Source organism: Ornithorhynchus anatinus, chromosome 8, assembly GCF_004115215.2.
Source record: "Ornithorhynchus anatinus isolate Pmale09 chromosome 8, mOrnAna1.pri.v4, whole genome shotgun sequence".
In the NCBI taxonomy this organism is placed as follows: Eukaryota; Metazoa; Chordata; class Mammalia; order Monotremata; family Ornithorhynchidae; genus Ornithorhynchus; species Ornithorhynchus anatinus.
The window spans coordinates 3,497,970-3,511,303 of record NC_041735.1 but is presented as its reverse complement, the minus strand read 5'-3'; the positions used below and the strand labels follow the sequence as shown (position 1 = coordinate 3,511,303).

The following is a 13,334-nucleotide window of genomic DNA, read 5'->3' as shown; positions in this document are numbered from 1 at the left end:
CACTGCTGGCGTGTGACTCTCTTAGACTGGCAACAGGCCTGCATCACACAATCGGACTGTCTGCCGTTCTCCCAGCTCAGCTCTGGCAGCCCCACGGTCCCGGGAGAACCAGCCTTCGAGCCTGGCAAGGGCATCAGTCTTACTTCACCCCAGTCAAACTGCTGGGTCAACTGCCAGGCGTTTGCGGGGAGAATGTACCCGTCTTTCAATCATTCATTCAGTTGTATTTATTGAGCACTTACCATGTGTGCATCTCTGTACTAAGCACTTGGGCGAGTACAGTATAAAATAAACAGACACATTCTCTGTCCAAGGTGAGCTTGCAGTCTAGAGCAGGAGACAGATTACAGATATGTGCATAAAATGCTGTGGGGCTGGGACGGTGGATAAATAAAGGGAGCAAGTCAGGGTGATGAAGAAGGGAGAGGGAGAAGAGGAGAGGAGGCCTCTTGGAGAAGATGTGCCTTCAACAAGGCTTTAAAGACGGGGAGAGTGATTGTCGGCCGGGTATGAGGAGGGAGGGCGTTCCAGGCCAGAGGCAGGATGTGGGCGAGAGGTCGGCGGTCAGATAGATGAGATCGAGGTACAGTGAGAAAGTTAGCACGAGGGGAGCGAAGAGTGCGGGCTGGGATGTAGGAAGAGGGTAGCTAGGTGAAGTAGAAGGGGCCAAGGTGATTGAGCACATCTCTGAGGAAGTGGGCAGCAACCTCTTAAAACCAGCCTGCAGCGAAGGAATGAATGTCTGCCTGCATCTCCCTCTCGCCCATCCTCACAGGAAGTGGGGTTCAGTGACAGACTGGCAGCTTCTAAAACCTGTGGCGGTTCCTTCTTTCTGAAATGACAACCTGCCTAACTAAACCCAATCAATCAATTGTATTTATTGAGCGCTTACTGCGAACAAAGTATGTGCTTACTTTGTACAGGGCACTATACTAAGCGCTTGGGAGAATACATTATATCAGAGCTGGTAGACATGTTCCCTGCCCAAGATGAGCCACCAAACCCTCGAAAACTCAGGAATGGGACCCTTGTCTCTTCCTCCTGTATTTTCTGTAGACACCTAGTGCTTGGCACCCAGTAGGTGCTCAATAAGTACCCAGATGTTGACAGGCACCTTAATGGAGAGGAGAAACCAGTGCATCTAGGCCACAGGTTTCAACAGTGTTATCCAGATCTTCCCAAACACAAGGAGAAGCAGTGTGGTATAATGGAAAAAAACCCTGGCCTGGTAGTCAGAGGGTCTAGGTTTTAGTCCCTACTCTGCCAATTGCTTGCTGTGTGACCTTGGGCAAGTCACTTAACTTCTCCTCAGGTCCCTCATTTGTTAAATAGGTATTTGATACCCATTCTCCCTCCTAATTAGACTGGGAACCCCATATGGGACAGGGCCTGTGTCCAACTCGATCGACTTGTATCTACCCTAGCGCTTAGAACCGTGCTTGGCACATAATAAGTGTTTAATAAAGCTTAATAAATACCATAAAGAGGTGGGATGGGGTGGAATCAGATTTGAAGAGACAAAGAAGATGGATCATCGCTGTGTGGGGCAGCTGGGCTGGGTGAGCTGGGGGATGGGGAGCAGATATGGAGAACACGGACTGGAAGCCAGAGAATCTTTGAGCTGGGAGGGATCTGGAGTAGTTTCCTGGTCCGGCCCCTTGCACCCAAATCAGTGTCTCCTCCCTCCCCCTGACCCAGGTCTCGGACATTTGGGTTTTGTCACTTTAAATGGCCTACTCTGACACATATAACTGAAGGAGCTGATCCTTCAGATGTCCAAATTGCTGCATCTTGGGTTACCCCCAAAATAAGGAAGTGGATTAAATTCCCTGTCCACTTCCCACACAGTTTTTGAGTCCTAATGGAGCTCTCACTCCTACACAGTCACCTGGAGAAAAAAAAACTGAAATGAATGCTTTCTAACCTAGAGTGGCCTAATAGTAATAATAATTATGGTATTTGTTAAGAACTTACAATGAGCCAGGCTGGGGTGGAACAACAAATCGGGTTGGACACAGTTCCTGTCCTATGAGGGGCTCCCAGTCTCAATCCCCACTTTACAGATGAGGGAACTGAGGCACAGAGAAGTGAAGTGACTTGCCCACGGCCACACAGCAGACAAATGGCAGATCCACGATTAGAACCCGTGACCTTCTGATTCCCAGGCCCATGCTCTATCCACTACACCATGCTGCTTCCCAGTGGAACAGCCTAGTGGATAGAGCACAGGCCTGGGAGGCGCAAGGCTCTGGATTCTAATCCCGTCTCCACCACTTGCCTGCTGGGTGACCTTGGGGCAAGTCACTTCACTTCTCTGGGCCTCAGTTACTTCATCCGTAAAATGGGGTTTAAGACTGGGAGCCCCATGTGGGACAGGGACTGTGTCCAACCTGATTATCTCATATCTACCCCAGCGTTTAGAACAGAGCCTGGCACACACTAAAGCACTTAAATGTCATTTTTAAAAAAGCAAAAAAACCTCTCCTCCCCAATCCCGATATTTAGGGACCATGTTACCAAATCCAGGTGATGCGACAGAAGGTTTCCTCCCTGTCCCAGGGGCGGTCAGGGGAAGAGAAGAAACTGAGTCAGCCCCACCTGGAGGATTGGTTACGGACATTTTCTTTCCCAGGACTCCAGTGGGACTTTATCCTCCAAAGGCTTGTCACAGCACTGGCCATCCTGGCGTCTCCAACCAGCGGAGCCAGCAGTCACCTGAAGGGATCAGGAGGCGGGGGCGGGTGGGTAGAGAAAGAGAAGGAAAGAAAAAAGAAAAGAAAGAAAGAAAAGGACCAGTTTAGGGAAAACCTACCAGGTAGCACCCACCAGTTCAGACGTGCCCTTGTCTGTGGGGCAGGCAGGGGCAATGAATAAAGGGAGCAAGTCAGGGTAATGCAGAAGGGAGTCGGGGAAGAGGAATAGAGGTCTCAGTCAGGGAAAGCCTCTTGGAGGAGATGGGCCTTCAATAAGGCTCTGAATGGGGGAGAGTAATTGTCAGTCAGATATGGGTAGGGCGTTCTAGGCCAGAAAGCATTTACCCTTTTGCACCATCCCCAGTATATCTCACCGGTGTATCCATTCACCACTGCTCCCCTCCCTCTATCTTCTGCGAGAGGCAGACGGTTCCATGAAAGGTTGGCATCCCAGTTTTACTTACTGGGCCCAGTTGTGCATCAGAGAGGCCGAGCTCCGAATTTCTCCGTAATCATGTTAATCGAGGACGGGATAGTAAAACTCAAGGCGTTATTTTCTTTACGATGCTGCACCACTTTAGTAGTTAGTTCATTTTATTTATTTCTTTATTTTTATTCCAGCAAGCTACATTGGGCTGATTGCACTGACAGGATGCATCTGATGGATGACTGTCATTAGCTTCTCAAACCTGCATGACACTTTAGGTATAGACGATGGTAATTAAATTTTCAAGAGACTACACCGAGACTGAATGACTTGGCCCATTTTTATTCATTTATTTTTTAATTGCGGAACATTTAGTTTGTGGTTGGTGTGTTTTTATTGACCGGGGGGAAAAAAATAGTTGGATCTCAGAGAGGGGTTTTTTTGTTGTTGCTTTGAGATGTTACCCTCTCATCCTGCCTCTCCTCCCTCCTCTCCTCCCCCCCAACCAAAAAAAAATGAATATATTGTCCAATGTGTTTGTAATGACTTGGAACGGTACAGGTTAGCACAAAGCATTTAATGAAACCTTGTCGGAGACAAAACACTAGAGAGGATCATAATTAATGTCTCATTTTCTGCCAGTTGCTATTGATTACTCATTCAAGATCCCTTTGTTCTCAAAATGATAACAATTGTAGTTCGCCTCACTATCTAATGAGATTCTCAGGATAGAATTCTTTAACAACATGCTGATAATTGCACCCATATCCCTAGAATTTCAATTTAAAGTAAATTTACATCATAATACAATTATTTCTCGAACGACAGTGTTTTCCAAATCCGGGGTTTATTACGGTCTGCTTTTTAGTCATTTGTGGAAAATGAACAGGTAACTGATGACTAGCTGGGGGCGGGGGACCAGAGAGGGGGAGAGGGGCACTCTGAGTTGCACAATTAACCATCAGCCAACCAGAGCTCTAAGTTCTCAGTGTCAGGTGCTGATATCTTGCAATTAACGGCGGGTCTTTTCGGAGTAGGAACCGTAGAGCAGAATGGCGTCTCCAAGAGTGCTGTGAGAGGAGGCCAGTAGTCAGACAGCCGACTATGGGCAGGGAACGCATCTGCTAATTCTGTTGTACTTTCCCAAGCGCTTAGTATAGTCTGCACAGAGTAAGCACTTAATAAATACCATTGACTGATGGGTTAATTATAATAATAATTGTGGTGTTTGTTAAGTGTTTACTCTGTGCCGAGCACTGGGATAATAATAGTAATACTGCCGGTATTTGTAAAGTGCTTACTCTGTGCCAGGCACTGTACTAAGCGCTGGGGTGGATACAAGCAAATCGGGTTGGACGCAGACCCTGTTCCACGTAGTGCTCACAGTCTCTGTCCCCATTACACTGATGCACAGAGAAATGACTTGTCCAAGATCACAGGAGACGAGTGGTGGAGCTGGGATTAGAACCCATGACCTTCTGACTCCCAGGCCCATGCTCTATCCACTAGGCCAAAAAGGTAATTGGGTTGGGCACAGTCCCTGCCCCATAAAGGGCTTGTGGTCTTCATCCCCATTTTCCAGATGAGGCAACTGAGGCCCAGAGAAGTAAATCGACTTGCCCAAGGTCACACAGTAGACGTGTGGCAGAGCAGGGATTAGAACCCAGGTCCTTCTGACTCCCAGGTCCGGGCTGTATCCACTAAGCCACACCGCTTCTTCATTGATTGATAGAGTGAACGTCACACTGGGCCTTCTCGAAGCCGTCTTTCCACCTCCGTCATCTCTTTCCACCTCCGCCATCCCTTTGGTTTTGGCAGTCTCCATGGATTGGACCAGGCTAGGAACAGCTGCTCGCTCTTTGGAAAAGGGGAATAAGCGTTTCTGAGATCGGGGTGGTCCTGACAATGGAGGGAATCGTTAGGCGGGGGCCAGTGTGGACCTCCCCAGGGGAGGTGGGGGTCGAGGGTTCGTTTGGCTCGACTGTGGAAAATCTGACTTGAGTGTTGGATGGGGGTTCCCCCGGCCCGACTTGGCAGAGGGAAAGAAACCGCACACCAGTTTGAAACTCTTTTTAGAAGACGGCGCTCAGCGCGCGGTACTTCAAAACTTTAATCACCAAATCAAACCAGCAGTTTTGAAGTAGGCATAGGGTTAATTAGGCGCTTGTTTAATTTGCCGGAAGGAGTGGAAGTTAATTAAAAATATATACCGGGTGCCGGGCATGCCGTGTAATGGCAGGCAGCTGTTCCCAGGAGGTTTCTTTGGGGGTCTCGTAGGGAGGGGGCCACTAGGACCTCAGTCAGTTGGTCTACCAACTCTGTTGGATGGGTCTCTCCCAAGTGCTTAGGAGAGTGCTTTACACATAGTAAGATGCGTGGTCTAGTGAATAGAGCCGGGACCTACGTGTCAGAAGAACCTTGGCATCTAAGCTCCACTCTATCCCTTATCTGCTCTGTGACCTTGGGAAATTCTCTTGACTTCTCTGTGCCTCGGTTACCTGTTAGGTAAAAAATGGGGATTAAGACTAGGAGTCCCATGTGAGTCAGGGACTGTGTCCAATCCCATTCCCTTGTATCCACCCCAGCACTTACTACAGTGTATGACACACAATTAGTAAGTAACAAATACCAATAATACTGTAGTAAGTGCTCAATAAATTCTATTGATTCATTGATAGGGTCCTTCGGCCTTTCCCCGAATGGGGTCAGGCGGTGCCTCCAGCGCTTAGTACAGTGCCTGACACATAGTAAGCACTGAACAAATACCATAATTATTATTATTTCAGTAATACCTTTCCCATTCCTATTCTTTGCTCTGCCTTAGCTAAAGTTGGCCACTCAGGAGCGTGGGGATAAAAGGGGGTGGGGATCAAACTTGGCTGGGAGCGTGGAAGCCCCCCAGCCACTAGATTATAAGCTCCTTGTGGGCAGGGATGGTATCTGCCAATTCTATTGTACCTGGGGTTTTTTTATCCCTGCTGTGTGACCTTGGGCAAGTCACTTAGCTTCTCTGAGCCTCAGTTCCTTCATCTGCAAAATGGGGGCTCAATACCTACACAGAAGGGAGTTGGGGAAGCGGAAAGGAAGGCTTAATCAGGGAAGGTTTCTTGGCCACGACGTGCCTTCAGTAAGTAAGGCTTTGAAGAAGGAGAGAGTAATTGTCTGTCGGATATGAAGAGGGAGGGTGTTCCAGGCCAGAAGCAGGATGTGGGCGAGAGGTCGGCGGCGAGATAGACAAGATCGAGGTACGGTGAGGTTAGTGTTAGAGGAGCCAAGTGTACGAGCTAGGTTATGGTAGATCCTCTCACCACCCATGGCGTCACCACCACTGTCAGTCAATCAATCTGTCGTATTTATTGAGTACATACTGTGTACAGAGTACTGTACTAAGCACTGGGGAGAGTACAGTATAACAGAGTTTGTAGCCATGTTCCCTGCCCACAACGAACTCATAAGTTATATATATGTACGTAGGTGCTGTGGGGCTGAGGAGGAGGATGAGAAAAGGATTTTACTAATCCAAATATGACACAGAAGGGAGTGGGAGAAGAGGAAATGAGGGCTTAGCCAGGGAAGGCCTCTTGGAGGAGACGGGCCTTCGATAAGGCACATTAATGTTCAAGCCTCACTCTCTCTCCCCAACCCGGTTTAGAATTAGAGCTTCCCCAGTGGTGGGTTGGCTGTGGTTGTGGGGAGATCCAAAACAGTTTTCTTTCCTCGCGGGCCGGGCCCAGAACAGGTGCTGAAAATTTCCCTCAATAGACTTGGCCTGCGTGTTCATGAGCTGGACGTTTCTCCTAGGCAATCCTGAAAGGGGGCTAGTTAACAGCAATCTTGGCTTATCTGTTGTGACACTAATCCCAGGAGTCAGTTCAGGTCAGGGATTCCGGAGAACAACCTGCCATTGATTATTCTTTAGTAATTGGATACACGCTCGGCAGATGAGGTTCTAGCCGACTAGAGAGGTACATATTCCGTTCCCTGGACGGTAGGGACAAGGCTCCGCGTGGTTCTTATTGTATGCTCCCAAGCGCTTAAAACAGTGCTCTGCACACAGTAAACACTCAATAAATGCGATTAAATGAATGAAATGAGGACCGTCGTCGAAGAAGAGACCTCAGGAGGTTCAGCTCGGAGAGGGCGGGTCGCCGCCGATGATCCGGAGAGTCGGCCAACCGGCGATCCTTGGGGATCTCCGGGTATTCCTTTCTGTATCAGCTGCCCGCAGGACAGGATCCGTCCTAATCAATAGGGCTTCCCAATTGGCTCAGACAGGCGGAAAAATCGATATGACAAGCTGACATCTACTTCAGTTTGGTTGGCGCAGCGGGGAGATGTAGCGGTTTATCGGGCGAGCCATGGGGCAGCAGAGACGGAAGCAAATGGTTAGCGTTCTGTTCGGGCGCGACTGGTCATCTTGGGGCAGTGTGGCTTAGTGGAAAGAGCCCGGGCCTGGGAGTCAGAGGCCCTGGGTTCTAATTCCGGCTCTGCTACTTGTCTGCTGTGGGATTTGTGTGCATTTGGAAAGGCTTATTGAACTTGGTGTGTGTGGAAAGGCTCTTCCCATCTTGGAACCCCAAGGGTAGCCTATTCACGTGTATAGTTATCTCCACTTATCTTGTTAGAATGAAGAAGCAGGGTGATCTAGTGGAAAGAGCACAGACCTGGGAGTCAGAGGATCTGGGTTTTAATCCTGCCTCCACCATTTGCCTGCTGGGTGACTTCAGGCAAGTCACTTCACTACTGTGGGCCCCAGTTTCGTCATTGCAAAATGAGGATTCAGTACCTCTTCTCTCTCTCTCTCTCTAAGACCGTGAACCCCTTATGGCAAAGGGACTGTGACTAACTCGATTATCTTGTATCTACCCCAGTACTTAGTTCAGTGCTTGGCATACAGCAAATGCTAAAAAAACTACCACAGGTATTGTGAGGTAAAATAGGGTGATTAATATGACAGTGCTTTGGAAAAGTAAAAATTTGGTGCCCAAAACAAGGTGGGATTATTATCAGAACTTTAGTGTCCCAGGGAGGCCTTCCTAATGTTTGTGCTGGGTGATGATGGTCTTTTGGGGGGTGACTTTCCTGGAAGTGAGAAGTCTCAGCCAGGCTCCTTCTGGCTGAGGAAGCGAACTCTGAACTCCTTTTAGCTTCTGAGGATGGGGCAGTGGGGCAGAGTGGTCCTTGAGTGGACAGGCTGGATGGGCAGGGTAGCGCAATGATGGGACTTGAACCCAGCCTGCAAGTAGGTCTAGCGACCTGGGAAGGGAAGGCTGTGTGGGGCTTTATTGTTTTGTTTTGTTTTGCTTGTTTTGTTATGTTTTGTTTTGGTTTATTTTGGTTTCTTATTCTGTGTGTTTTTTGCATTCAGTTATTTAGTTGAGTCATTCTGTTTGTAAATATTCCCATATCACACCCCAACTAAAATGTAAGGTTCTTGTGGGCAAGAACATAGTAATGGATTTTAGAGCAAATTAAACCAAAGTGGTCTTTGGAAGGCCAAATAACTCGGCTTAGATTAGCAAATTTTGGACACATAATCAGGAAGACTAATTCTCCGGAGAGGATGCTAATAACTAGGAAAAGTCCAGGGAAAACGTGGAAGAGGCAGACCGGCAGCTAGATGGTTAGAGACCATAACAGTGATAACGGAAGAACCGTAAGAAAGATTGTGGATTATGGCAGAGGACAGGGCGTTCTGGAGAGTGTATATCCATGGAGTCGCTATAAATCGGAAATGACTCAATTCTGGTACTTTTAAAATGCATACTATGTGCTAAGTACTGTTCTAAGTGCTGGGGTAGGCGCAGGTTAATCAGGTTGGACGCAGTCCCTGTCCCACATTGAGCTCACACTCTTATCCTCATTTTTTACAGATGAGGAAACTGAGGCCCAGAGAAGTAAAGTGATTTGCCCAAGGTCACACAGCAGAGTTGTGGCAGTTCGGGATTAGAACCCAGGTCCTTCTGACTCCCAGGCCTGGGTGCTGTCCACTAGGCCAAGCTGCTTAGTCTGAGAAAAACAGTCAGGCTTGAAAGCTGCCCTTGTTACAGGCCTTTAGACTGTAAGGTCACAGTGGGAGGGGAATGTGTCTACCAACTCTGCTGCACTGTCGTCTCCCAAGTACTTAGTAAAGTGCTCTGCACACAGTAACCGCTCAATAAATACCATTGATTGGTAACCTCCTACAGAGTCAATCTCAACCCGGGCTTCCCTGACCGGCGACTTCTTCAGAGCGTCTGGTGGAAGAAAGTCCTCCGGGCTTCCCGGAATGGAGCCGGGTTCCCAGAATTCCTGGCCGAGATCTGATCTGAAAAGAGCGAGCTCTGCCACTTGTCAGCTCTGTGACTGTGGGCAAGTCACTTAACTTCTCTGTGCCTCAGTTCCCTCATCTGTAAAATGGGGATGAAGACTGTGAGCCTCATGTGGGACAACCTGATCACCCTGTATCTTCTCCAGCGCTTAGAACAGTGCTCTGCATATAGTAAGCGCTTAACAAATACCAACATTATTATTATTATTATTATTAAGTGTGATATTCTGGAAGTGGGGGATCCTGGGCCTTGCTTGGCATTAGAGCCCGTTAACAGCCCAGGAGCTAAGAGGCAGACTTGTTTTCAGGCACCTGCTGAGAGCAGCAGAAGGGTCGGGGTCCCTGAACTTTTTCCACCCTTAGTATCTCGGGAGGGAGGCTGGCTGGGCAGATTCAGGGGTGAGCGGCTGGGATTCATTAACACAGGACGCAGTGCGCCACTTATGTCCTTATCTGTCATTTTATTTATTTGTATTGATGTCTGTCTCCCCGCTACTAGGCTGTGAACTCTTTGTGGGCAGGGAATGTCACTGTTTATTGTTGTATTGTACTTTCCCAAGCGCTTAGTACAGTGTTGTGCACACAGTAAATACGATTGAATGAATGAATTAATTAATGAATTAATTAATATATCTCCAGGCTGTTAAAGGAAGGGCCAGAGCAGCTGGGCCAGAAGGAGGTTAAAGAGATGCCTGGGCAATAAGTCCAGGGTGAGCAATTCACAAGGGAGAGGTAGGAATAATTGTGGAATTTGTTAAGCACTCTCATTCTTTCATTCATTCTTTTGTACTTATTGAACGCTTACTGTGTGCAGAGCACTGTACTAAGTGCTTGGGAGAATAGAACACAACAACCAACAGACACATTCCCGGCCCACAATGAGCTCACAGTCTAGAGGGATAATTTGTACCGGGCACAAGCGCTGGGGTGGATCCAAGCAAATCAGGTTGGATACAGGGTAAGGATACCAAGGTGCCACCTGACAAATGAATGCACTCTGGTGCCCTGACATGGAGTGAGGGCACCACGCTCAACCCCCAAGATGGGGCGAAAGGCCGGCTCGAGCAAGGCCCACAGCACTTGGATATCTATATCCGTCCTTGATTTCATCACAGAAATGTCTCTCTCCCCCTGTAGACTGTCACCTCGTTGTGGGGAGAGAATGTGTCAGTTAGATTGTTGTGTTGGACTCTCCCAAGCCATCAGTACAGTGCCCTGCCCAAAGTAAGTGGCTCAGTAAATACAAGTGATTGATTGGTGGGAAGCCACAGCAGCCAGCCTGGCAGGAGCAGGTTGCCCTTCAGGAATGGCGGACTTGGGAAGATCAGGGCATGGACCGGCAGACTTGGGAATATGCCCATTGCTCACAGTGGGAAATGGATTGTCGGTCCAGCAACCACACCCTCGGGGAGGAACAGGAGCTGGGCGTGGGTGACGTCGTCTTTGACTGAACATCGTTTTGGTTTTTTTTAATCCACCTCCCAGACACTTTTTAGTGGGTGCTGCAGTTCAGTTTGGTTTGATGATAATAATAATAGTAATAATAATAACGATATTTGTTAACCGCTTACTGTGTACTAAGCACCAGAGAGGGAATTCAAACAGATTGGGCTGGACACAGTCCCTGTCCCACATCGGGCTCACTGTCTTAATCCCCATTTTACAGATGAGGCATAGAGAAGTGAAGTGACTTGCCAAAAGCACATGTCCAGACATATGCTTTCTAGCCTGTAAGGTTTTTGTGGGCAGGGAATGTATCTGTTATATTGTTCTATTGCACTCTCCCCACTATGTGGCTTAGTGGATAGAGCACGGGCCTGGGAGTCCGAAGGACCTGGATTCTAATCCCAGCTCTATCGCATATCCGCTGGGTGACCTTGGGTAAGTCACTTCACTTCTCTGTGTCTCGGTTACATCATCTGTAAAATGGGGATGAAGACTGTAAGCCCCAACCTGATGACCTTGTATCTACCCCAGGGCTTAGAAGGATGCTTGGCACGTAGTAAACACTCTACAAATACCTTAATTATTATTATTATTAATACAGTGCTCTGTACACGGTAAGCACTCAATAAATACAATTGAGTGTCTCTAACCTTTAGGCCACACTGCTTCTCCCTGTGTGAGTCGGTGGTGGGGCAGAGGCTTTGTCGCCGTCAGGGGGTAGGTGACCCTTCTGCTCTGCTCTTTCTTTTAGACCAGCCTCCTGCGCCAAGACATCGGGCTGGGGAGTCCGGCCCCTTTGTCTGCTTCAGGAAAGCCAGGCACAACCTACTACCCGTTCTCCGCCACCAGTTCTCGGAGGAGACCGCTCCACGACACGCCAGCCCTCGGTGGGTATGCCAAGCCCGGAGAGCCGGCTCGGGGGGAGCCCGGGAGGGGGTCTGTCTCGGTGCGTACCGAACTCCGGAAAAGCCGAGGGGTCCTGGCCAGAAGATGGAGAAAAGAAAACTCTGGGGTGGTGGGGGTCGAGTCTACGGGCATTGGTCGATCGGTTGCCTCAGAGGCGGGGTTTTGAACTCAGAGCCTTCTCCGGCACCCCGGATACATTTGCCCATTCATTCTTTCATTCAGTCACATTTATTGAGCTCTTACCGTGTGCAAAGCACTGTACTAAGCACTTGGGGGAATTCAGTACAACAATAAACAGACACATTCCGTGGCCATGACGAGCTTACGGTCTGGAGGTAGGGTAGGGAGATAGACGTTAATATAAATAAATTACAGAAGTGCTGTGGGGCTGAGAAGGGGAAGAGTAAAGGAAGCAAGTCAGGGCAACGTAGAAGGGTGTGGGAGAAGAGGAAGGGGGAGTTTTATCAGGGAAGGCCTCTTGGAGGAGATGGGCCTTCAGGAAGGTTCAGATCTGGCACCCGCCTAGAGACCAGGGGAAGCTTCCTGGCCACGTTTCTGTAATGACCGTGTCTCCTCAGAGACAGCGGATCATCACTGGGGAGGGGCAGGGTGGCTTTCATTTCGTCACCCTTGGCCCGGGGCAGTTTTCAAGGGAGCGAAGGTGGGATGGTGTCAGGGGTTGCTGCAGCTGCCTGCAGGATGGATGAGAAGGTAGCACAGTGCTTGGCACATAGTAAGAGCTTAACAAATACCATCATCATCATCATCATCATCATTAAGGATGCTTCCAGGGGGATTTTCTCCAGAGTTTCCCCATGTTGGGTTGTCCTTCAGGGAGCCTCTTACCCCAGAATTCCATAAAATGCTGTGCTCTCTCCCCTTTCCTGCCACGGGTTTTGTTTTTGTTTCTTATATAGTATTTATTAAGAGCTTACTCTGTCCCAGACTTGCACTAAGCACTGGGGTAGATACAAGCTAATCAGGTTGAACAAGGGGGGCTCACAGTCTTAATCCCCTGAGGGATAGATGAGGGAACTAAGGCAGAGGGAAATGAAGTGACTTGCCCAAGGTCCCACAGCAGACAAGTGGTGAAGCCAGAATTAGAACCCAGGTCCTTCTGACTCCCAGGTCCGTGCTCTATCCACTAGGCCTTGCTGCTTCTCAGACATAAGAGAATTTCCCTGGCATGTGGGGACTTTCATTCTGTGGTCCGCACCCTGGGGAGGAAAACTGTCCAAGATCCTGGTGGAAAGAAAGGATCTTCCTGTAGAATGCCCAGAGATGATGCCCACCAGAGTCATGAGGTGCCAGTTTGGACCTCCTCTCCTAGTGACTAAGCGCTCGGGAGAGTACGGTGTAACAATAAACAGACTCACTCCCCGTCCCCGACGACCAGCCAGCCTCCTCATCACCCCCAGCCCCATCACGAGGGAACCCGCCGCCGGGTCCTTCCACGGTGCTGACCGAAGCGTGTTGTTCCTCTGTGCAGATCCTTTGCAGGCAAAGAAGGTGAGGAAAGTGCCCCCCGGGTTGCCTTCTTCTGTAAGTACCA

General features: G+C 49.0%; 1 protein-coding gene across 6 annotated transcripts in view; it reads left to right on the top strand.

The window, feature by feature from the left end:
- Positions 1–13,334, top strand: part of TCF12 (transcription factor 12) — a 286,427-nt gene that overhangs the window by 200,615 nt on the left and 72,478 nt on the right. For all 6 annotated transcript variants that reach the window (XM_029071273.2, XM_029071272.2, XM_029071276.2 and 3 more), the window contains exons 7-8: positions 11,628–11,763; positions 13,272–13,324. In XM_029071273.2, coding sequence (XP_028927106.1) covers positions 11,628–11,763; positions 13,272–13,324 — 189 coding nt within the window. The remainder of the gene's footprint in view (positions 1–11,627; positions 11,764–13,271; positions 13,325–13,334) is intronic.